This window comes from Lipophrys pholis (genome assembly GCF_963383615.2).
Source record: "Lipophrys pholis genome assembly, chromosome: 11".
Classification (NCBI taxonomy): Eukaryota; Metazoa; Chordata; class Actinopteri; order Blenniiformes; family Blenniidae; genus Lipophrys; species Lipophrys pholis.
Genome location: NC_137631.1, coordinates 16,366,852 through 16,393,613, shown reverse-complemented (window position 1 = coordinate 16,393,613; position 26,762 = coordinate 16,366,852). Strand labels below are relative to the sequence as shown.

Here is a 26,762-nt window from a genome sequence, read left to right as displayed (position 1 = left end):
ATAAACCCCCAACAGGAGAGTTCAAAGGTTAAAACACCTGTGTGTGTTTCATTTTAAAGTCAGATTTTTCATCAAAAGATGTTAATTTGTACATCTTTATGAATGTCTTACCAAGAGGTGTATGGACAAGTCATAAGAAATAGAAAGACGATATAGATGAAAGACAGACAGAATGAGAGTAAATGGGATCAACAACCGTCTGTAACCGGATGGAGTTGATAGAAACTGGCCAAATGAAACTAGATCGAGCTCAGACGTCATGACAAAGGTACCATTTGCCACATGGAACAAAACATAAAAACACACAACTGCAGTACACAGAGTCCTGAGGTCATTGTGCCAGGGCAGTGTGGGAGCTGAGTAATGGCGAGCTATGGTTGACATGGAAACTACACGAGTTTACAACAGGGTGGTAGAAATCACCGAGACAACAGAAACACACATCTCTTTCTGCGCATAAATCCAACTTATATGAGTGTAATAAAAAATACATTTATTATAAAATTACATATTTTGCATGAGGAATCAAAAGCGCCTTGAACTTGGGAGACAATATGTTTTATTAAAGCCATTCACTGAATGTGTCATTGAAAATAATATAGTAAATAATGGTTAAGCCTGTTCTTGGAAAATGCACCTGTGAGGTTATCATGTGACAGAGTGAATCATGTGATGTCGCATGATCTGGGCACATACATTTTTGTGACATACACCCAGCCGTTTTTCATTATCAACATTCAACTCTTTACATCCAAGTAATGATATTTTGTAGGTATCAATGAATATTCATTTTTGAAAGAGAAAGGACTTGAAATTGCAAAATTTGCACCTTTTGTCATTACCTTTCTTGCGAACAACTTCCTCAGACTCCGGTTTGCGTGTGACAGAGACCACCTTCATCAGCAGTCTGTTGCCTCCTTGCCGGATCAAGGACACCACCTGCTTATGTCCCACCTTCACTACATTCACCCCATTCACCTGAGAAGCAAAGACAGAATGAGGAACAAGACCGAGAGTTTTTAACAGTGTTTCTGATATTACAGCACGAGTCACAGCGATATTTGAATGAATCCTATTTTTCTTCAATATGTAATTTTAAAGTCTATTTTGTTAGAGTCCATATACTGTACGTTAGTTGCAAACCTCCTCAACAGGCCTTTTAAGCATGTGCTAAGGTCTCACATCTACTCTGTGTTCAGCCCATGAAGCAAATGTACATTGAATTAAAATCCGTCCTTATTACCTCAATGAGAAAGTCCCCCGTCCTCAGGCCAGCCCTCCAGGCCACTCCCTCCACGTCCACAGACTCCAGATATTGGAGGGCAGGGAATGCTGGGGTGGGTGTAAATTCCTCAATGGGAGTCTCAGCTGAGAAAAAAAACAAAACATTTAATTCTAAAACCAGCATCAAAACAGCAAGTTACAATCTATAGTTTCTGATTCATTTCAGCGTCAAAACTAAATGAGATTTTCAGAGACTGCAGTCGTATCACAAACATTAAGTTCATTGCATGCTGAAAGAATATTTAGAAAACAATTGATGGTTTAAATTTGCTCTATTTTAATTTCCTTGAAGGCAGTAATGCATTTTTCAACCTTAACTTTACCAAAATAAATAAATGAATAAAGTTGCTCTGTGTTTACTTGTGTTCATTAAAGATGGATACAGAAGGTACAGTGTCTGAGCAGGAACACTGGATGTATGCTGGTGCTTCCTGCTGCATCCAAACAATATTGTTAATGCAGGCAGTACCATGCAAACATATGGTCTCCGTGGTATAGTCCAGTTGAATGTATGTCCTCGCAGTACACACACATACAGTACACACACATACAGTACACACATACAGTACACAGGCAGACTTTGTTAAGTGAGTGCACTATCACAAACTCCATTTAATCTTGGAACAAATCCAACTAAATCACTGACACACGAGAGCTCTCAGAGGACCACTAAGTGAACTGCAATTTTTGCATGTGTGTGCACACGTGTGCATGTGTGCATGCATTTGTGTTTGAGTATGCGAGTGTGTGTTTTGGGCTACATGAGAGTAAAAGAACGACTAAAACAAGGGAGCGGGGTGAGCCAAGTTCCATGGGAGTGAGTGATGGAGCAGTAAAGCACACTCAGACTCCCGGCAAGGTGCCTGAGAATGGTTGCCATGGAAACCAACAAGGAGCAGGGAGCTGGCACGTGCATGAGAAAAATGAATTGTGAGAAAATGAGAAAAATGAATTGAAGTATGGCAATGAAGACGAACAGAAAGGCAACTTCAGTTAAAAAGCGGAAAGTATGACAATGTTTGGAGAAGAAATAAACAGGAAGGATGTGAGGAACGTGGCCGAGAACAGAGAGGAACAAAACGGGGACAAAGTGAGCAAAAAATTAGAGGAATAAGAAAGGAGGGGAAAGAGCAATGTGCCTCTACTAAAACTCAATGCCATGTGTGGGGAACAGATGGGACAGCTCGCTGACAGCTCAGCCAAGAATGACGCTACCAAAGGGGCTACATGCATTCACATGCACGCACACACACACACACACACACACACACACACACACACACACACACACACACACACACACACACACACACACACACACACACACACACACACACACACACACACCCAGAAGCCTGGGTGCATCTGAGTACACAAGCTGAGTGTGGACCAAAGCTGGTTGTGTTGTTGACTCACAAAGTAACAATACAGACTGAGCAATACTCCGTGACTCAGAACAGCAAATGACCTCTCAGACCAAACCCTAATGCACACTGAAAACAGAGAGGCAGGCAACTTGACTGCTGATGGTAGGCGTGTATATGTGTGTGTATGTGTATGTGTGTACGTGCATGTGTGTGTGTGTGTGCGCGTGTAGCTCACCTTTAGCTCCCCGCAGGACAAAACCAAACCCCTCATTTTCTTTCTTCTGTAAAACAGCATTCTTCTCCTCTATGATATAGTCACTGTGAGAGAAAGAGCAGAAGGACAGCAGGTATGACTCCAACACCACCATCACACACAAAGAGATGGGGCAAGTGAGAGGGCAGGAGAGTAAAGGGGGTTGGTCAGTGGGGGCTGAGCAGTAGGAGGGGGTTGAGGAGGTACAGGCGCGTACGCACGCACGCGACTTTTTTCTCAATCAAGTTAAGAGGCAAGCAGGACAACACAGCTTCGGATTCCCAAGAGATGTATTAGTATTTGTAAAGCAACACACACAAACACGGAGGTAAAGAAGCTCGGAACAAGGGAGAGTGTGCTGGTGAGAGAGAGTCCTCGTGATTGAAGTGTCTTTGGGGCAAAACCAAAGAGAGAATCAATCTTCGGGCTGATTCTTCAGATGAAACTGGAGCTGAGAGCACCTCTCTGTTGAGGGCTTTTGTGAAGGAAACTGACAGAAATGGCTCAGATGCAATATTGCGCCCTGACTAATGACAGAGGAAGTAGGACGCAAAACTAAGAGAGCAGTTCATCACTGTCTGATCTTCCTGAGTGTTCAGGGGTGGGTGCTGGTAGATGATAATAACTCGTGGTGCGGAATCGTTTTCTTTTTCTTCTTCCTCTTCTGTCAAGCCGTGCATACATGAGTTAGTCAAGAAGTGAGCAAAGCAGTGTTTAACAGCAACGTGGAAATAAGGATTAAATGTTATTGTGAGTGAAAAATACTATTTTTACCATCGTCTGCTCAGTGAACAGATGAGGTTGGGATTGGTCATATTAAAAGTAATAATGGGGTAATCTAAATTTATGATGGTCAAAGAGCGTGTGTGCGACGAGGGGATTAATTAAATGATCTGTATCACGCCTGAGGCTGAACAGTAAAGCAAAGATTTCAATATAAAATGGAGTAGTTAAAAATTTGCCTGAATAGGCCTCACCTCAGGTGTGAATCATTAGACCTGTCTTTAATTTTCTTTCTACACAGTGTGTAAAATGAGTTAGACTAAAAGGTACACTATCATAAAAGACATATGTTTCATAACATTTGGGGAGTCGTAGCATTGTGTGTCCTGGCCGATAAGGAGGCCTTGTGTTCAAGTTGCAATTCAGTGGCTTGCCGCAGCGTCATTAGTTGAGGTACACTTCACTCTTTCAGACTTACCAGGGGAACACAGAGCTCCTGCCGCTGGAGCCAGGAGACCCATAACAAACCTTTCTGCAGAAGGGAGGTCAAAGGTTTGGTTTCATAAAAAGCTATCTATCTACTTCTGCAGTAGTCATTATGCACATTAAACGGTGTTGGTTGAGCGTCACTACGACGCTTTGTTTGAATCCTAACCCTTTTGTCCTCTGTGCTTTCGTCTCTGCTCCATGGCCCGAAATGCTGCATTAATGCACTGTCCTTGTTCAGAATCTCTATCCGCCTACATAACTCCAAAAACAAAAAAACCCCTCCAAAGTTAGCACTTCTGGTTCCAAATGTTGGATGTTTTCTTTTCTTTTTGATGTTCATGACTCTGTTTTAATGCAACTCACACCTAAGAAATGATGTATCTACTCAAGCCTCTGGTGTTCTTAGTGTCGAATGCACCTGCCAGTTCATGCAGACACACTTCAGTCCATATATGTGATGAAATGGCTGATGAGTATTTAATATCCAGCCACATCTATGGCAAACCATTCCTAAATTATAATATATACAATGTGTTGTGTATGTAGATTGTCACAGGTTAATGGCTTTAGTTATGTTAATTCAACTGGCCTGGAGCTTCGGTGACAGAAATGACCTTTAATGTGGCTAAAATGTAGAAAACAAAGAAGCTGGCATTTATGAGAAGGGTGAGAAAGAAAGTAGAAAAATGCTTTTAGGAACAACCTAACGGATAAACTGTGGCAAAAAAAAGTGAAAATTAACATTCAATCAAAAAAGTGCATGGAGAGCTGCTCGGCTTTCTGCAAGAAAAACTGATATGATGTTACTGGGGACACAGAAAGGGAAAAAAAAAAAAAAACAATTCCAGGACAACAGAAACTAAACTTTAAAGCAAATAAATAAAAAAAATACTGCCATTGCGCTGTACAATTTGAAGAGCACTTCTGAACTAGAACGACATGCACTGGCAGCTTAATGCCTTTAGATGGCAGCAGCTCCATTGTCCTCCATTAGCTTTTCATGCTGGACTTTATGAACCCTGCTCAGACGTCTGTGACATGACCGAGGCCTGAAGAGATTACCGCACATGAACTGCACCCTGATATAGCATGCTCGGCAGAGCAAAAGGTTGTACCTGTATGAGGTGAAGTTGTCGTAAGATCCCACAGTGTAGTGTCTGAACAGTCTCTTAGTGCGGTCCTCCCGAGTTTCTGCAAAACAGATCAAAATCCTTTTAATCAAATCAGACAATCTGGAGTCTCCAGGTTTTTGAATGACAATCCCCCATCATCTTATGACTCTGAAATCACGGTCAGAAGATCTGAAACTATTGTTAAGGTCGAATAGAGTTGCTAAAGTTATTATCATTAATCAGAGGTTTTATTCAGAAAATCAAATGTAAATTACGAGTTTTGATTTATTGACTGGAAAAAAGTACACAACTCACAGAATGGACCACAATTTGTACATTATTACTATGACTAAGTATCAGATGCTTGAGGCCTATGTACGGTGTCTCACAGCAAGGTCAGCCATATTCACTGGTGTGTTGTGTTACTTTGGCATTTACCACAGTAATAAATAAATGATATTGACTTCCACATATTTCAACTATATCATGTTTAAATTCGTCCAGAAAGTACTTCATTGTATTTTTGGAGTAATTTTATTTCTGCTTAGTGACTTTCAGGAAATGCAAAGAAATTCCAAAAATGTCAGCGTTATCTGTCCTTGTTCTTAGTTTATTAGAACAAAAATGTTAGTAACGATTTAGATCTGTGAGCACAGACAAGAATTAAGCTGCCACGTCGATGGAATTATCATTAGCATGCTTCATTTATCATAACCTACCAGACTATAATTATTCTAGGGTAATTCCGTGCTTTCTTTTTTAAACACAAAAATAATTGCATACTTTAGCTTATAAGCGGTTTCTTTAATGACAAATGCCGCACAATGGGTGCTCAGTTAATAAAGCGTGTCAGAGTGTAATACAGTGTGGCAGTGCTGATGGAGATCGATGCCTTCCCCCCTTCCCAATAACACACAATACATCCCTGATAAAATGCAATCTGCTGACTACACAGAGTGTGACCCTTTGAGGCCTCGAGCAGATTTCCAACTAAGTGGGGCTGTGAAAGTAAGGAGCACGATAGTTGATGATGTGTGTGAGTCACTTGACCTACCGGTAAAACTTTTTTTGTCTGTTTTAATATCATTAGGTAAAAACATGGAAATCACTTTACATATATCAAACATTGGAAAAACAAAGTGACTTCCCAAAGCGAAAAATGGAAAGACATCAAAGTGAGTGAGCAGAGGTAGAGTAGCTGCCACCCTCCTTTATCCCGCCCATCTGACAGTGTCCATGAGTGACAGCCTGTCAACGGAGGACAACTTGAAGCTCCGATAACTTCACCCACTGACACAAACAGAAGCTCGGCAAAACGGATTCAGCATTTCTCTTCAAGGTTTCTCTCAACTTTTAACTCACCAACCTCTCCGCTCTTTTATCTCTCATTCTCTTTTGCCCCGTGCAGTTTTCCCCCTCACAACACTTAATTTAGTGATTTCTCTTTTTTTTTTACGTCTCTTCTCTTCTATTTGTTAGACCAACTTTTGTTTGCTGTTTGCTGACGATTCTTTTATTTCTTCTGAACCTTTCTATTTAACTGTTCAGGACTTGATTGAAAAGTAAAATAGATGAATCAGTGGTGGTTAAAGGATAAAAGACAAGCTCGGGGACAGGTGGGTGGCCTTTTGTGTGGGTCAGGAGCATCCTTGATGCCCATTCTGGTGTGTAAAGACGTAGTATTTTGTCTGCGCTGTTAGAGAGTAGAGAGGAAAGAAGAAGGCATATCTGAGGAGAAAATTTTGATGAATCAGCGCTCAGCATCCCATACACGCCCAGAGTTTATCTTTTACAACCGTCACTCAGCTTTAACACACATGCGCATGCACGCACGCACGCACACTTCATTCACCGAGCCTCATTCAGGCTCATCGAAAAACATTCAGAACCCAAAAGAAAGTCAAACGCTGAACAATACCGAGAGCTGGTGAGAATGAATGTACATACCACAACATTACAACAGTAAGGTGTGTGTGTGTGTGTGTGTGTGTGTGTGTGTGTGTGTGTGTGTGTGTGTGTGTGTGTGTGTGTGCGTGCGTGCGTGCGTGCGTGCGTGCGTGCGTGCGTGCGTGCGTGCGTGCATCATGTGATGCCAGATGCAGTTTGAAAATGTGAAAATCGGCTCATTCATCACCACTGTCAAGTGTTTTGTACAGCCCAGAAGCACCTAAAGTAGAGCTCTGATCGTACAGATAACCTCAACTCTACTTCCATCTATCTCACTCACTCACGCAGGAAAGGAAAAAAACTGCATACAAATACAGTTGGCAACTCGTTCGTCTATAACAAACACATTTAAAATTAATGTGGCACAAAAGTTGACTTTAATTTTGGGAGTATTGTAATTCTTAAGCTTATTTTCTCAGTCGTACTTCACCAGCTACTTTGTAAAGAGAAAACTGCTGTTTTAAAGCACTAAGTGATTTTAAATATAAAATGTAATCATTGCCCAGCACCACTTTTGTTAGGATAGCACAATTATAGAAATGCAAAAGTCACAAGGCCATCAGCTGATGTTACCTCATAAAAAAAACACTCCATGATCAAGGGTTGGCTCAGAATGCAGTTTAATAAGTGAACAATGATCCACATCTGGTGGCAGAAACAGAGTCGTCAGTAATGGATTTCTGAGAAACACCTTGTGCACCGCATAGAAATTGGCTGTTTTAAATTTGGTCTAAGAGAATCTTTTTTTATGAGTCGCTGGATGGACACGGATACTAGCTTTATTCAAGGTTAGTGTAAAGTGTAAATGTATTCCTTTGAAAACACTTTATTTTTAGTTTGTTGTTTCTTCATGGGAGGAACACTCTCTTGCAACGTAAAGAAATGTACTTCACATTTTTGATTGGAAACAAGTGAGCAAAGAGGTTGAAATGTGTTTTTAATGAAGCACAAAAGCTTTCTTGTCATTCGTGTTGTGCTCTCAAGGTTGCCGATGTTCTCTGAGCACCTACTGGTCAAAATTCACGAGAAAGTTCACTATACATGAGGACTGTATTTACATATAGAGCTGAACCTCTTCATCCTGTATGTAAAAAGAAATACAAATGGAGTATGGCAAAGTATTAGCCGTGTATTAATCAAGTTAAAAGTATATGGTTCTTTGTTGCAAATAGGTGCGATGAGACTCGGCTTAGGGCCTTTTAGTATTTATGTTGTTGTATAAAGTGATTTCAGGTACTTTCTATGTTATCTTAACACCCTTGAGAAAGTATGAAAAATGGTGTGCGAACTTCAATGATGTAGTCTGTTTTTTGCTGTTTCAGCAGTTTCAAAGTGATTTACATTGTTAGTCACGTTCACCCGATGGAGATGGCTGCCATGCAAGGTGCTCGACCTCCACTGGGAAAACTTTAGTGTCTCGCTCAAGGACACTTTGATGCATGGAAGAGGTGAGATGGAGGATCGAACCATTAAACCTTTTAAATTGAAAGGCGACCTGTTTTACCCGAAGGAACAATACCTCTTACAGAGTACGAATAGTTTGATTATGTGCTGTTGTTGTTGTTGTTGTTGTTGTTGTTGTTGTTGTTGTTGTTGTTGTTGTTGTTGTTGTTGTTGTTAATCAGAGAACATCTTCTAATAGTGTAAGATTCCAGATATTTCTAACTTGATTTATTTTTCTGGTCACATGAGACTTTTTATAGTAAATGTAACGACTCTTTTTATGTTTCTATGCAAGATAGTGATTGGCCACGGCAGCACTTTTAAAAACACTTTCTATGCCAATGTAAATGTACATGGCAAAATATGTATTTTCCTTGGTCCTCACTTTGTTTTGACCTAAAAAATATTAGAGCTCAAACTGTTTGTCCCTCACTTCCATTTCATATGAATCACAACACTTTTTTTTCTCAGAGATAAACACTTGGCGTGACTGAAGGTGGTAATGACTGTTTAAATTTTTGTGTTATGAGTGATAACTCGTCCATAAAAATGTGAAGATGGGCTGTTTGTCGGTTCTCGCGAGTGATGGCTGTCAACACATTCTGTTATAACAGCGATGGAAGCATATTTAGCAAATTCAGTTATGAGTCAAGTTTTTTTTTTTTTTTTTTTATTGTCCTGCGACCACGTTACAGAGTTGTGTTTTATACGTCTCCATTGGGATCTCACGGTGCTTCCCTTTTCTGGACAGATTGTGATACCTTTACCGTCCTTGTCTGAAGGACGCCAGAGCCACATCTCTCTCTCTCTCTCTCTCTCTCTCTCTCTCTCTCTCTCTCTCTCTCTCTCTCTCTCTCTCTCTCTCTCTCTCTCTCTCTCTCTCTCTCTCTGTGTGAGCCCTGCAGAATGACAATTAACCTATGCTGTTTTACAGCTGATAACAACTACACACACACACACACACACACACACACACACACACACACACACACACACACACACACACACACACACACACACACACACACTCACGCACCCAGTTCTCATACAAACCTCGTCATCTTCATTCCCCTCCTCCGTTTTCTCTGCTTTCTATGCGTCTCATTTCTTTTTGTATGCTTTGTTAGTCTACTGAACCCACTGGGACGAGGGGTACGGGGTGGGCTCCTCACCACCTTCAGTACTAAAACTGTGTTTAAATTAATCAGAACAATGTCGGACTCTTTGGTGCGACAACTTCCAAAAACGCCAAACAGTCTGTGAGCTTGTGGGAAAAAAAATAAATAAAAAATGAAGTGAGACTATTTCTTTTTTTTTCTCTTTCTCTTTTGTGCTGTCACACAATGCGCCCGTCATCTGTCGCTCCGCGGATCCGACAGGGAGTTGCTGGAGCGTACAGGTGGACACAAGCCTAACGCACCTCCACACAGCGCGGAGGACATACCTACGTCTTCATTTCATTTTTCCTCTTTATCTTCCCGTGTCTCACAGTGATTTCCTGGTGCACTCGCCAGAACGGGACTTCAGTCTTTTGTTATCGCTGGAAGTAATTAGGCATCCTCACAAAATGGGAGAGTGAGTAAGAGGACAATAAATGAAAAGAAATCTCAGTGCAGAAGAAATACTATAAACGTGATCTTCATGTGTTCTATACATACAGAGAAATCAAGAAAACGGTGCTTCAGTGCTCTGGAAGCAATATTTGACGTCAAAGGTGACAAGGTGGTAAACTGACTGGAAAGACAAGCTGTCGGACACGTACCTTTGGTGTTTGTCACAAAATGTTTCTATGAGCGGATGATCAGTGACAATCATGGCCTGGACTAAGAAACAAAAATGTTTCCTGCTCACCTTCAAACTTTGATGGAATCTTCCATGGCCTAATATCTATCTGTGGTGAAAGTTCCGACAATATCTGTGCAGCAGTTTCCACGTAATCTTGCTAACAGTCATAGAGACAGATATACAAATATACGCTGATGAGATTGTTATCATTATTATTATTACAATGACAATTAAATCTGACTTATTTTTCATGCTATGTACAGTAAATCCTCCTCTCAAAAAAATCAACTATGCAGTTTTTCAGTTGACATATCAGAAATATGTTTGATTAACATGAGCATATTGAGTTTCTTGTTGTTAAATGGTTCATTCGAATACACGTTGTTCAGATAATATGAATAAATGGGATTCAATCTACTTAATACGAATAGATGGAAATGTGTGACATGATTAAATTACATTAACTCAACGAATTATTTTTGTGTTTGTGGAAATGACTGCAAATCTTTTTTTTTCAGTGTAGAGATTGCTGAGCTGATCGAGATGATTAAAGAAATATAATCTAACATAAAGAGAGATTTGGAAAGGACATTCCTGAACCCAGTTGAGCCCATTGTTTTGACTTGCATAACGACTTTAAAGACAACTATGAAAGCATGTAAAGGTTGAAGAGCAAACACAATATTCAGCAGCTCAATTTAATTTGAACAGAAACTTGATGTTCAAAGGTGTCGAACTAAAATTTGACTTTTTTGTGTGAAGCAAACACATACATTGAGTTTGTTACCAATAAAAATGATATCTTTCTGATTGAGAGAGTCACGATCCCTCCTCACGTCACTCGTGAATAAAACCCTGAGATACTTAAACTCCTCCACCTGGCCAAGGTTCCCCCCCCCCCTCCTTACCTGGAGAGGGCATACCATCCTTTTCTGTGAGTGGGACCATGGACTCAGATTTAGAGGTGCTGATCTGAATCCCAACCGCTTCACACTCATCCGCAAAGAGCAGAGACGTCCCCCTCCGGCCCCCCCACATGATGCCCTCCTGCGCCTCGACACCCTGTCTATGAAGATCACAAACAAAAGGGGTGACAAGGCGCAGCCCTGGGGGGGTCCAGCGCCCACCATGGACAAGTCCGTAGTCCTGAGTATACGGACGCAGCTCTTTGTAATTTGGAACTATATAATTCAAATGAATGCAATCATTCAGTGTGATATAAACACAATTTATTTCACAAGGCTGAACAGCATCATCTTGTTCATCAGCTGATTAAAAGGTCTCGCCTTACAAACACTGAGATCAAATAACTGTTGAATACGGTCTCATTGCAGTAGAAATAAAGAGCAGGCAGACAAACGGAGTGAATGAGGAAAAACACTGTTCCTAGATAGAAACTCAATATTCTCCTTTTAGTATGGACAGGCACAGTCTAACAAGGCTCTTTGATCAAAGTACAGACTAAGACTATGACATTGCAAGTACGAACGGTTCGTTATGGAAGACAAGGTTTTATTAACATAAAATTGGAGATGAGATCTAATAATGTTAGCAAGGGGAAAAAAAAAAAAGAGTTCTTCAAAGCTATGAAGTGTGAAATATGAATATTTTGCATGAGAACTACAAGTTAAAATACCACCTGCTCATTCGAATTTCATTCATAAGAAGGGAAGATTCATAGCGGAAAGGGAATTCATAATTGGGACACATCTATGTTGAAAAGAGAATCTCCGGTCAAAGTCTACAAATAGAAAAGTAAAAAATGTTGAAGAGTAAAACATTTTTCATCTGTGGAGCAGGGAAGGGCTGAGTCAAGGCGGGGGTAAATGACAGTGCGAACTAAAGGAACTAGAGAAACACTGAGCCCCTCAATTATCACAATGAGTGGACACGAAGATGACCTTCGACGAGTTCCTTTCTGTAAAACATTTATACTACAAATAGTCAAATAGTCTTTCCTGACGAGAAGCTTTCTCTTTTAGTGCATTAAAGGAAGCTCTCGGTCCCAGTGAGACAGTGCAGTAGTGAACATACTCCTCTGCTAAAACTGGAAGGATTTGTACACATGTAGACAGACTGTGCTACTATATCACCACTCATGCTGAGTCATGATACCAGCTCCTCGCAGTTACACATGGGGGCCGCTTCAGGTCATCCGAGACATTATGTCATCCGAGACATTATGTCATCCTGACACACAACCGAACCACACACACACACACACGAGTCATGCAGGCAGGGTGCTGCCATCAGGAGAGTGCATGGTGTGATGTGACTTACCCCAGAACAGGTCATAGAACGCAGAGTTGGTCTGCTCTGTTTTCACCACTGTAACCACTCCGTCTATCCTGCTGCACAGCACAGGCAGATCTGACACCATGATGGGACAACAGTCCATTTTCCAGGTCTGTCTTCTCAGTCGAGACAAGAGGGTTGTCTCTTCACCTTTTTCCTTGACTCGTCGGAATCAGCGGAAAGAGCTGCTCTCCCTCTCATCTTCGCCGCGAGACAATCAAACGCAGTCTGTAGAGGACCTCAGCGCCATTTTCCTGTTCAAAGACTCACAGTTTTCTTTGTTTCAGAAGCGCAAGCAGACTCCATGACCATGTAGCAAACAGAACTGTGCGTGACTGTCACTGGCCCTAATGTTCCATGTTGTTTGGCCCGAAGCAAACAACTCCAGCATATATTTCACTTCAGCTTTTTCTGCTATCTTCCTCCTCCTCCCATTTGGTTGGTTTGTTGAAGAGCTTTCAGAGAGCTCGTTGTAACTGTGTGAGTGTCAGAGGCAGAGACCAACGCCTATAAATACCTCAGTTCCATCAAAGTGGAAGAAGTTTTGAATAATTCACTCAAATTCAGACAAAAAGAAGCAACCACTGTACAAGAGCTTCAAACACAGCGGTGGCTTATTAACACACACCTTCTAGTGAAGGCCAAGTCACCCAGATGCACATTTACATATTATAGGAGGGAAAGGGAGCAGGAGAGCAGAACCGTTAAAAATAAAAATGTCTGTCTTTAACACTGACTTATCAAGCTCAGCAACAAATCAGTACAATCAATGATAAGTTCGACATGGCACAGATTGATCAATGTGAAATGTGTGTTCTGTTCTGCGTCAGTGTACACTTAAACGTGGTATAAACTAATACTTTAGTTCTAGTAATTCTCTGCTTGTATACTTTAATGTGACTTCTTTGCTGTCCACTTGCAGATATGCAATAATAACAAAACAATAATGTTACTGATTTTAGGAGTGTAAACATTGCTTATTCAGTCACAAAAACTTGGTCAATATCAATAACAGATTATTTGGAATTATATTTGGAAACATGCGAGCCACTCATCAGATGTACTGAAACAGGAACACATAGCAATGTTCTGCATACTTCTCATCCTAAAGCTGGGTGCTACATAATCTGATTATTTCACGTGAGATTTCAAGACAGCAATGGATTAAATCTGTATTAAATCTTCAAATGTGTCTTAATAAACGTGAATGTTCCGCATTTCTATAAAAATGGGTCTCTCTAGTGAGTTTAAACTCAACAGAAATGATACAAGATTGCCATGAAACAACGATATTATGAATGGTGATGCAACAGCTCACCAAGAGCCGATGAGTCCATAGAAAATGAGAATAACTCTGTTGTAAAACAAAAGAGAAGCATGCTAGGTTTGGCTTGAACTAAATGTATATATCAAAACATGCTCAGTACTAAATAATGTGGTGTTCTTGGTGATGGGCAAACATTCAGTCAGATGGGGCTTTTTTTTAAGGCTTTTGGTAAATTGCGCTTATGTTGCAGCATCTGTGTCACACAGATGTGAAGTCATGCAGTGAACAAACAGATCCAACCAACTGTGTCTAAAGATTACTTTCATAGACCAACAACAGCCTGTGAATTGTGTGTGCGATCAGTCATGGCACTGTGAAATAGACTTGGACTTTACCAAAATGCAGCAACCCGTCCATGTCTGTATGTGGTTGTTTATGTTTGTATATGTGCATGTGACCCCGCTATCACCCAGCGCAGCCCCTATCAAATGTGCTGTGCCTCCGCTGCCACTTTCAGACCTGCTTCTGCTTTGATTTAGTGTTCAAATAGCTGTGCCATCTATTATGATTTGATATGGATCTGTCCTCCAGAGAGATAGATGGCTCAACACACTTGACTGACTTCTGATGAAAAGTGCAGATAGTGGCCATCACTCTGGAGGGGACAAACAAACACACCATCCACACGCACGCATGCACGCGCACACACACACACACACACACACACACACACACACACACACACACACACACACACACACACACACACACACACACACACACACACACACACACACACACACACACACACACACACACACACACACACACACACCTTGAGCTATGTCTCTGTAGGGCACTTTGTGTAGACTTTTAGAGGGTTAAATGGCAGGACTCCTCTTGAACTGCTCGTCCATAACACTGACTCAGCTAAACTTTAATACCAAAGACATGCCTTCCAATCTGTGGTTCTCTCTCTCTCTCTCTCTCTCTCTCTCTCTCTCTCTCGCTCTCCAATAAGATGGATTAGTTGGCTATGCTAATCTATCTGCTGACTCCACACAGAATTTAGACAATACCTAAAGCGTGTGCTTGTGCATGCACATACAAGTGTGAAACAAAGTGCCAATTTGCAAGCACATGCACTGCTTTGTTGTGTCAGCATTTGCATACCCAATCTGCATTTTACAAGTCACTGCAATCTGGGCCTGTACCGTTGAATTTATGGAGCTGTGATGGGCCTTTTCCACCAAAAAGAGCCAGGAGCTCGATCCGGGCCGGTGCTCCTTTCCCTTTATTTCTGAAAGGTGGAAAAAAAAACCGGTTCTTCGGCGATTCTCATTTAAGAACTGGCCCTGGCACCAGCCCTGACCTGGCTCCTGGTTCTTTTTGGTGGAAAAGCCCTATGAGAGCACTTTGTCATTGAAGGGTAAATGTTTTTTTTGTTATTTCACGAGCCTGTTTAGTTTAACCTTCAGAAACACTAAAATTACAGACTGAAAGATTCGGAAGCAAAATACATGAAGTGAAACTTTGTTCTGGTAATAAATTACAGCAACGGACGGACACAGTGGGCATGAGAACCTGAGGACACTTGGATCAAAGCAGAAGATTTTCATAGTGAAATTACTACTCTTCAGGTGCTTAGATCAGACTGCACAAGGATCAAGAAAATCACACGAACCGGTTGATTATTTTACCCCCCCTTATAAATTGAAGCGGTGCTTTTATGGTTTGTTACACTACCTGAAAGCAATAGATCCCATGTCCAAATCAAAAAAGTTAACCAGAAATACAAAAATATTACATAATTATGAGGGATGAATGTTACGAGAACATTTGAAGTTGATTTTGATGTGAAACCTGATGTTGCTTCGTAAAGGATGAAAGTTGATGCTTAACTTCACAGCTTCTGTCGAAGTGTCACTGAGCACTTTGCTAAAGCCTGAAGCACGGTTGGTTTACAGACGGTTATAAAATAAAAGAAGAGAAACAACAGTGATTTTCTGTCTCCGCGAGCAAGCAGAAGGGAAGGCGCGATAAGAGGGAAGGTGTTGCCAGCATGTCTTTGGTGTGACTGGCCTTGTTAGAACAGGAAGAAAATTAATATTCATCCCGTTCAGGTGACTTTGTCGATGTGAAGGGTGACGACTGGGCCCGGCTTTGATATGAACATTACAAACTAAAAAAAAATGCAGTGAGAGGGAACAGCTTTGGAGTAGAGAGAAGTAGAGGTGAAAGAGCAAATAAATGTAAAGTAATTGTGTCTGTGCTTCCCAGTTAACGTGGCCTGAGAAAAGAACAAACAGTTCATAATTTCTGGGAAGATTCATGTGAGGCTTTATTTATCCTGAACACGTTTCCTTGTTTTGGGGTTTGAAGGATTAAACCCTCAACATTTTCAATTGATTTCTATTTTATCCAAAAACTACTAAATGCTTTTAAAAGCGACATAAAAATAGAGCTGAAGATTGCAAAATATATGTCATTGCATCTTTCATCATGGCAAGAAAAAGAGCTGATCAGCAGCTGATGTGCTTCAGTTCAAACTTTTCATTTTCACAGCAGAGCGATGCGTTTAATGCTTCACACAGGCGGCATAATTGCTCCTCACTGACGGCTACCGACAAATGAAAAATGCAAAGCCCACCACTGCAAAATTCACTCATAACCCAAGGGCAAATTACGATGCGATACAGAGTAAAAGCATTGTTTAATTTTCTCTTTCTTCCCTGTGTTTTTTCAGGCGTTGTTTGGGGCTCTCCGTCCCCAGTGACTTTGGGAACATCTTCTAGTTCTGTAACCTGAGCTGTCCTTTATCGCTCTCTTTCTTACCCGGAGCTCCACGAACACTTATCTCCCTGGCTGACATAATTTATTAAACACAGAGTTAATCCATCTTTCATTCAAGCCTTTGTATTAGATTTTTAATCATGTAAACATGTTGTGGTATGTGGGCAGAACTGCCTTCTCCAGTTTTCCTATGGGGATTTTTCCTGAGCCAGACGTAAATCAGAATGGCTCTCTAATGAGACGACTGCGCTGAACAAAGCTCTTCAGGGCATGGATAGCTTTGACTAATAATAATAATATTTCCAGCAATACAGCAGGCAAAATATTATTCACAATTGTGCCAATTCAAGCCCATGACTAAGTCTTTTAAGCCCTAAATATCCATAAAAGAATTATTGTTGCATTATCAGTCTTTTCTCATTTTACTGTTGTCAATAAACAAGCCATAACAGAAAAACCTGCATTCATCAGGTCCTAATAACAAATAGGAAACAGCTTCTCATGTTTGACCAGTACGATCTCCTCGTCAATCCATTGCACCATGATCCTACCGCTCCTCAACTCTGTCCTCCATCCTACCCTCCACGATGCTCTGTTCATGTCAGTTTCAGCTACCGCAGCAACACTGATGTTTAAGCATTCTAGGAGAGTGCAGACACACTCCAAAACTTCTTAATGGGCAGGCTAAAAATAGCTCAGGCTGGATCTGACTGGGCTGATTCATGCGGCTGTGAGTCATTCAACTGTGCCGTGGTGTGAGCAGAGCAAAAGAATGGAGTAAACGAGCACAAAAGGAAGACAAATCAAAGTTTGCATGCTTGTAAAGATATAATGCCATTATGAAATTTAAGGACTTCTTATCCCATCAATGAGAATACTGTGCATTTTCGTCCTCTCGGGGAGCGTGTAGTTCCTCGAGGATGTTTGACCCTGCAGCAGGGCTGGAATATGAGAAAAAGAGGGCATACAATCTAATTGGCGAAAACGGCTTCATTAGTCATTCGAGAAAATGTGTCTTTCTGAACACAATATGGACTGAGGGGTCGTCTGGCTGGAGGGGGTGCAGGATCCCAACAGATTAACAGTCCCACTGCCAAAACGAGTGGCGTAGCAATTTGTAAGCATCATTAGAAAGGGAAGAGCAGTTCATACTCACATCATTATTCCCTCCATTACCGCGGGTAAACATCTACTGTTAACCCCCAGACACAGACCAGCATGCATGCTGTGTGTACGTGTGGGAGGGAGCTGGGTGGGATCGGCACGCGGGGAATACATTCAGCATGCTTTATTTATTTGATGACCAACATTGTGCACGAGGCAATGACTGCTAATGTGATACGTTAACATCATTACTATCCTCATTAATAACTCGTGCATTGAATTACTAACTCCAACAATCCCATCACATCCATGGAGACATTTCTGTAATCTCAGATCAACAAGAAGCGGCCAGCGAGCTGAAAGAATTCATACTTAGATTCAACAAACTGAAACACCTGAAACTATAACCTCGTAACTTCTGTACCATGTTGTACAATGTGGAGCTCATGGAAAAACACACCATCACCAGGAGTTGCTTGTGGTGACAGCTGTATGTTAGGTTATGTCAAACAGTCCCAGACTCAATGAGCCATTCTAGAGTCTATTGTTTACAGTAGTCAGTCTATTGCTGGAAACCGCAGAGGTAAAAGAAAAAGCAAACAAAAAAAACAAAAACAGACAGCAATGCACTTCTAGAAGACGAGTCATCTTCTTTCCATTCATTCTATTTCATAAGGCAAGAACTGAGACAGGATTTCACTGTCTGAGGTTTGCTACAGGTGCTGACGCTTTACCCTGACACCTGCCCCAAATTTTAGGTTATTCTTAGGAAGTATGGAGATCCTTCTGTTCAGGCCGGGCTGACAAAAAAACCCAGAAAGACCAAAAAAAGAAAAATCCCAAACATGTAGTCTTATAGAATCAGGTGAAAAATAGGCTGTTAGCCAGTGGTTACCTTGACATCCACACACAGGCTCTCGAGCACAGTGTGACTTCGAGGGAGGAAAAGATGCTATTTCACTTTTCCTAGGAGTAATGAAAAAAGTAAATTGTGCGGTAAGAGAAGTAATAGAAAAAGAATAATGACTAATGAGCATAAATTCACCCAGACATTTTCTACACTGCTTTGTTCAATTTATGGATCTTGATCCAACCTGGCTATGAGTGAGTGCAGAGTCCAGTGAGCGCCGACGTCCAGTCCATCACAGAGCAAACATGGACTGACAGACAGTCACACGCACTGACATTTAAGCTCCATTTGGAGTCACCCAGTAGCTCCAGCGGCATGTTTTTGGAGGTAGGAGAAAACTGTAGTACCTGGAGAAAACCAACTCCTTAACTGGGAGAGCATGCCAGCTGGACACAGAGAACATTGCAGGTCCAACTCCCATTCAAACTGGGGTACATTGTCGCTGTGAAGCGGGACTGCAAATCATTACACCACTATGTATGATGGACATCAACTACATTTAAAGAAAATTGTGAGCACATAACAATTTTTGTTCATTTCAGAAAGACAAGTCCGACTACTGTGAGGCTGTGGTAATTGTATTAGGATCGCCGCTTGGCTCTCTGTCCTGGAAAGCACAGATCATTCGTTTGTTTTATGCAGTCCCATACCCACTGATGATGATTGCGCACCAGCAAATAGTTCAGATCTCAATCACTCATGGAATACAATCACGAATCATTCATTTTCATCTTCATTTTCTCCCCATGTTTTTCCTCATTCATTTTTTTCCCCCCCACTTGTACACATGTTGCCATCTCCTTCTCCCCGTCCCCCCGAGCAGTGGTGGAAGATGAACTACTGACTGCCAGTAGCGCTGGCTGCGCCGAGCGAGAGAGGAGCAATGTGGTGACAGATAACAGCTGAGAGAGTCTGTGATGGTTTAAAGGGCCTCTTTCACATGGTCACCTGCTCCCTTTCTCTTTCTCTTTCTCTTTCTCTCCGTCTGCGTGCTCGCTGCCTCTTCCTGACTCCTCTTACAGACTAAAAAAAAGCTTTTCCCACCATGCTCCAATTTTCTTGCTATTCCCCTGCTACATCAGAGCTCTATCGAACCTGAAGTAAAGGAAAGAGATGGAGGGAGAGATAGTTAGGACGGTACTAATGTCAGTCATTGCGACGTAGAGAGGGCAAGGAGGAGGCGGGGGTCAATTTTATTTGGGCTACTTAATTGTTAAAAATGCCCGTCTTTCCTGCTTCACTAAGCTGAGACATATTGCCCTTATCTTCAGTGACGCCTCAATGGCTGCCTTCAGAAAAACAATCTTGTGTGTGTGTGTGTGTTTGTGTGTGTGTGTGTGTGTGTGTGTGTGTTTGTGTGTGTGTGTGTGTGTGTGTGTGTGTGTGTGTGTGTGTGTGTGTGTGTGTGTGTGTGTGTGTCTGTGTGTGTGTGTGTGTGTGTGTGTGTGTGTCCCACAGTGTATGTAACTGTCATCCTGTGTTGTTCTGCTGTGGTATTACCACTGATGAACAATGGGGAAGAGGGGGAGGAGATTAATTTTGGAATCCTTGTGAACTCAGAAATGTACATGCTAATCAACAGTTGATTAAATATATGTTATATAGTGCGCAATTTCATTCTGATTCATTATGCACGAGTATACTTATAAGTACATTAGTTAAAAAAGACACAGGGACACACAGAGGAAGGACAGGAGAGGTGGGAGACACTTTTAATCCCTGAGAAATGGGTATCTGAGGGCTCAGAGTTTTTCAGGATTTATGAGTGAGTGGGGCTCAATATCAGACCCATCTCCCTCCCTCGCTCCTTCTTTTCCTCTCAACGTCTATGAAAGACACGCTCTGCCATCTCCACTTTGCTGTCTTTTAGAGTATGCTCCACCATCCGTCTCCCTCTGCTATCTGGCCCTTTCTTTCCCACCTTCCCCTATCTTTTCCTCACAATGCATTTAAATGGGGTATTTAGAGATTCTGGCCTTTCTCATCTCTTCACACCTACTCTGAGGTAACCTCAATCCCTCAACAACCCTTTGAAAAAGGAAAATGCCCCAGTTGCTCCAGAAAAAGGTCCCAGGAGATGCATGACAAACACACCGGGAATGGGGAGGATATTTATGACCAAAAAAAATGTCCTTGTCCTATTTCCGATGTACCTGCTGCAGTATGTCATATCTCATTGAACTTTTTTCTTTTGCCAGATGGCTTTGATGATACCTGTTTATGATTCTGCGCAGACTTCAGAGCACGTTGTCACCACCGAGACCACACCAAACTAAATGTACCATCTGCTAATGAAATGACAGTCTAAACAGGGACCGGCTCACATCAATCCGGCGTCGTCCCACCTTACAGAGTTAACGGTGTTTACATCAAAGTGCGCCACAGCAGTATGGTTGAGAGTTTCAGCATGAGCAGCATTTATGTGACGCACACACAATTGGAGGAGCTAAAAATAATAATAAATAATAAATAAGATCTTTAAAATCATGTTTTACATTTGACTTCAAGTCATTAGTTCTTGGCCATATACTATGAATGTGCACTACTGAGTTATCATATCCTGTTGTGGGAGGGGCCAGAGTCCGGCATGTTTCTCCATCTCCATGCTCTTTAACAGTAGTGTGTGGCTCAGTATTAGAATTGCTGCAGTACTTGTGGTCTGCTCCACTTCTTTGAAGTGAGAGTTTTAACTTGGAAGACTTTCTTACTTTGAGTTGAGTTTTCAATGTGGCGACACTCGTTGTGATATGTTAGATGTTGGTTTTTTATAGGATTCAAACGTTTCTTTGACCATCTATTGGCTTGTGACATATAATCAATGTTATTTCGTGTGGATTTTAGGTTGTGGTGCTCTTGTAAAGTACAGTTTGAAATATTTTATTTTATGCAAAAAATTAGGTAAAAAGAAGATAGCTCAGCTTTTCTGAAAGTGTCCATATCGTTTTCAGATTTTTTAGTGTTGTGTTGAAGTGACAAAGTCAATGGCAATGTTGTGGGGGAACAATTAACAGAATTACCAGCAGCTGACAAAGTTTTTCTTTTCTTTTTTTTTATTTATTTACACGGCACACAAGGCAATTACTGTATGGGTTGTTTTTGCAAGTCTGAGGTTATTGTATTACATTAAAAAATAGTAATACTTAAAATGCACCTATGACAATATGACTATATTCTATTACACTAAAGTTTAGAAGTATTTTGATTTAAGAATTATTGCATTCTTCTTCTTACTTTTCACCAGGTGAACCTCCATTTGAATTTGTGCTAATCAAGTGAGCCTCAAAGCTTGACTTAAATTTTTTGGGTTAAAAACTCCAGCTGAGAATATTCAGACTGACACAAAACAAGATATGTTGTTGATGTTTTTCCAGGCAACATTTATTTTCAAATGGCTGCTATGCTTGTGGACACTGCGTACGCAGTACATGTTTCTACATAATTTGATAAAGGAATATTTTGTGCTTGAAATACATGAAAATCATTACAATTGTCTCATGGCAGAACTTCAGCAGTTAAAAGAGATGTATTTAAAGTACGACTACAAAGTATGAGAAAAACAATTGAAGCAGACCAAATCGCAACCATTTTGTGTAAATTAAAAGGCAAAATAGAGCCTTTTTTTCGTTCAGTGTTTTGCATTTTTATTGCTTATTTGACCCAAAGCAACAGAAAAGAGGAAAATGCAGACCAGTAGCAGCTTCGCTTGCAAGGAGTCAAACTGAGACTCGTTTACTGTGAAAATATTTGGCTTAAATATGTGTTGCAACACACGGCGTTAGTTTATTTAGAGCTCAAATTTTGGCATTGTTGGTCAACATTTGGCTTAATTATTGAGATGTCTTTTCAGATCCACTTTGAAAACATTTAGTATTTTACCATTATTTTGTCCTTGTTTCTAATTTCATGCTATCACAGATACATTCCAAATGGCTGCTTTGCAAAAGGACTGTTGTGACTTTTTGACAGAATTTTGACAACAAAGAACAAAGAGTGAGAAAGCACTCAAAGGTGTAACACATTTCATGAAATCACAACTCGTTGCACTGTGTGTGTAGTATACAACATGTGCATGCACTGCATGGGTTTAGGCAGAACTCTTACCTAGCCGCGGATCATACTGCCTCATCTGAACTTCTTCCACGCAGTCTGCTGGGAACCAGCCCGTCCTCCCTTTGACCGTGCCTTCCCAGAACCCTCCTTCTCCTATACTCAGCACTGACAAAGAGAAGAGAAATTGGGTCTAAATCAGTCAAATATTTCCATAAAACAAGTATAGCTGTCATCATTTCAAGGATGTGGAGTCTGCTGTTTCTTGGGAAAGAAACCAAAAAGGACAAAGGGCCATATAGCAGAGTGAGGTATTTAGGTTTTTATGTGCTTGGTTCATAAATTATACAGTGGAGTGTGGAGAGAGGGAGAGAAGAGGAGAAAAGACAGGGGCAAAAAGATATTTGTTTCACAAATACACACAAAGTACACTGATACAAAACATGAGAAACTGCAATTGTATAATATTGGTCTGTGACTAATGTACCATCACAAAATGCTTGGGCAACACATTTTTTTTATTTGTTTAAAACTAATAAATACTTTTGAAAATGTAAAAAAAAAAAAAAAAATGACACAAAGGCAGACCTATATTCCATGTAGCAGTTAAAAACAAAAAAACAAAAAAACAAAAACCAAAGGATGTGTGAGCAAATGAGAGACAGCAATATGACTGAGGGTGAAAGAGAGCAAGAGGGCAGGAAAAAAAATAGAGATCCCTTTAAGTTCCGCTGTGGTAATTAGAGATGAATGTATAGTTGATATCGATCTTCCCTGCAGGACTGAGCCAGCGCGCTCATTTCCACAACACTCATCTATAGCGCACGCACGCACGCACGCACGCACGCACGCACGCACGCACGCACGCACGCACGCACGCACGCACGCACGCACGCACACTCCGGAGATCACCAGCTGGAACTGAAGCTTTGCCTCAGCGAGCCCCTCTTCTTAACCGGTTGCTAGGATACGCCTCTATGATGCTGGAGCTGGCAGGCAGCCTGCTAAATGCTGTAGTCTACTTCCTCCAAACTATATTCCCCTCTGACATGGGGACATATCACCCAAGTGGACTTAATCTACAATGACATGATAGTGAATGCTCACACATCAGCCATCCACAGAAACCCCTGCTATTTCTCACGTGTCTGCATTAAAAAACACGTTTTTCTTCTTTGAAGGACCTGCTACTGCACTCGCCTGAAATTCAAGATCATTCACATCCTGTTCAGAGACACAGGCAGAAACATGTCGGATCACCACGTCAGTACATCACTAGTTATAATTTTGTCCTCTCCTATGTACAAGGTCATACAGTGTTTTGTACCACGTCAACACAAATATGTGCTTTTCATTCTCGACAATGGCCCTTCAGGTATGTATATGCGTTCTCTGTCTTATATGGGTTTTCTGAGGATACTGTGGTTTTGTCACATAATCCAGAGAGACGTTTGAAAGATTAAATAGAGAAATTATTTGATCAGAGACTGTGAACGTGTCTCGGTAATTGAATCTCTGGGTTAGCCCTGTGACAGACTGGCGACCTGCATTTTGTCCAAGGTCAGCTCCAGTCCCCATAACCTGAATTGGAATTGCGATAGATGTCATCCCACAGTCTATGTAATAGATTATTATAATATTCTCATTGGCTATACAGAATAAATAGGTAAGTAAGTTATTTTTCTTTACTTTATTAAGAAATAGCTATCAATTAAAAAGAAAGCCAAGGAAAAGATGTTAATGGTTTATTTTTCTTGTGCTGTATAATCTAGTGTGAATAATTGCAATTAATCATGCTGTTAATCATTAATAATTTCAATGTTAAGTGGAAAATTAGCAGCAATGTCTCCATTAGTCAGGCATAATATTAACATGAAGTTTCAGCTAGAAAGAAAGTATCATTCTGCCTATATTTATTGTTTGTTTTATATATTTTAATCATGTAAAGAAGCTAATTTCTCATGTGATGTCATCACTGAAGCAACAAAACCCAGAGAGGCAAGCAAAGGTCAAGTCAAAGTCCTCATAACTTACAAACAAATCTTCTTTCCACTCATGCGTCAGAAGAGAATCTTCCATGTGTCTGTGTCTCACCAGTTCAGCGGTCCTTTTACAAAGTGCAAACTACTCTCCCCTCAGTCGTGGTACTTGTTGTTATCAAGCAGCTAGAAGGTTTTACAATGCTGCTTGATCTTAAGCCCACTCCAAAACCTTTTATTGGTTTATTGGTCCAAACCAGTACTGCTCAGCACCCTTCCTGTGAACCAGGGCACAAGCATGTACGTGTGTTCAAAGCCAAAGAGGAATAGAAGTTTGGGGGGGGGGGTGGATTTTTTTGCATTAATCAATTAATGTGTGAATTGCAACAATCGCATGTTAACTTGTCCTGCTGTGCTTTTTTTCTTTCCTATTGTAAAAATTCACTTGCATACCAAACTAACGCTGCTCGGCTCTGCCAGGCTAAGCTGTCAGGCTGAGCAGGGGAGAAGCTGTGTGTGAGGGGAAGCACAGTTGTTTATCGACTCCCTGCTGTAAAAAAAAAATAAATACATGACACTCCACACACAGAGGATACATGGACTGATCCCCCTCTCTGATCTCAGCTTAACACAACTTTAGCTCGACTGTCTCCTGAGACCAACTCCTCGCCTGTATTTATTCATGTTTAAACCCTTTTTTCTCTCTCTACCCCCTGCTTCCTACTCTACCCCCTGCACTCCACGACACAAGTCTACAACTCTGTGTTTCTGAATGATTTCCCGTGTGCGTGCGTATCCTCCTCTTCGTCCCTGTCAGTGAGTCTGTTTTCATTGTAGTGGTGTCCCTGCAGCAGACAGGCCTGGACTGTAATGTCTGTTCCACATTGACAGAAATGAATGAAAAGGGGAGACCTCTGATTGATCTTCTTAGACGCCCTCACATAATTTCCTCACTACCCGATCCCCCACTACTAATGCATTTCTGGTCTCTGAGGAACATGTACAGGATGAAACACTGGATATCAGAAAATGAAGGAAAACAAAATGATGCTTATCATTAATCTTCAGAAGTCCCAATAATGTTATTAAACATTGCATTTAGATTATTGTTTTGCAATATCACAGCAACAAGTACTCTTTTCACAGTCATAGCTTTTTCTTCAATTCCGTTGCTATGTGTGCTCCAGCATATTCTAAAATCCTAAACATATGTAGTGTAAATGCAACTCAAAGAGCTCTTTTTCTGTGTGAGTAATATCCACCCTTTACTGCCACACCTTGTTGTTAATGTTCAATGCTGGCATGACAGCAGTCTACATTAATTCAACACGAGCTCACAGGAGCTAAGTGACAGGAAAAAGCTGACACGGTGCATACGTATCTGTGCAGGAGGAATTAAAACGTGTGACCTGTGTTGATCCATTGAAACCACTGTGGGACCACTGCCATGTGAAAATCTACAGCTGTGCATAGTCGTGTGGACAAAAAATCTCATGCAGTCATAGTTTTAGAAAAGTGCAAAAATATTTTTGCAATAGATTGACACACTATTAAAAATGTTCCAATATGTACAAACAGGTTTGGATAGAGTGATATAGAAGATGGATGGATAGAATTATGATTATTCCATATTTTACGAGTCCAACATCACTACATCAGTAGTTTTCTTCAATGCAATCTAATCAAGGCTCAGAACAATGTTTTTCTTTCTATGAAGGTCTGCTCGGGGTCAAATAACAACAGCTCCCAACGTAGGGGCAATCAACACCCCAGCTGGACATCAGCTCTTTTCAGTCTACGGTACAATAAGCGGCCGGGCCAAACACAACTGTATCACCGCAAGCTGTGACTGGTCACGCCGAGTCATCATCACCTCCACAGGTGAAGAAGCATGAGTGAGTCCTGGCGTATGTTGGCACGTATTTAGAAAAATGGTCACACATGATCACGCATAGTTTTACACA

At 41.1% G+C, this 26,762-nt stretch overlaps 1 protein-coding gene across 1 annotated transcript in view; it reads right to left on the bottom strand.

Annotated features, from left to right (window-relative positions):
- shank3a (SH3 and multiple ankyrin repeat domains 3a) overlaps positions 1 to 26,762 on the bottom strand; it is a gene marked incomplete at its 3' end in the record, with an annotated part of 162,246 nt that overhangs the window by 12,069 nt on the left and 123,415 nt on the right. Inside the window, exons 15-19 of the mRNA XM_080475300.1 lie at positions 22,874 to 22,987; positions 5,232 to 5,307; positions 2,887 to 2,969; positions 1,244 to 1,368; positions 843 to 978 (exon numbers count right to left, since the gene is read on the bottom strand). Coding sequence (XP_080331426.1) covers positions 843 to 978; positions 1,244 to 1,368; positions 2,887 to 2,969; positions 5,232 to 5,307; positions 22,874 to 22,987 — 534 coding nt within the window. The remainder of the gene's footprint in view (positions 1 to 842; positions 979 to 1,243; positions 1,369 to 2,886; positions 2,970 to 5,231; positions 5,308 to 22,873; positions 22,988 to 26,762) is intronic.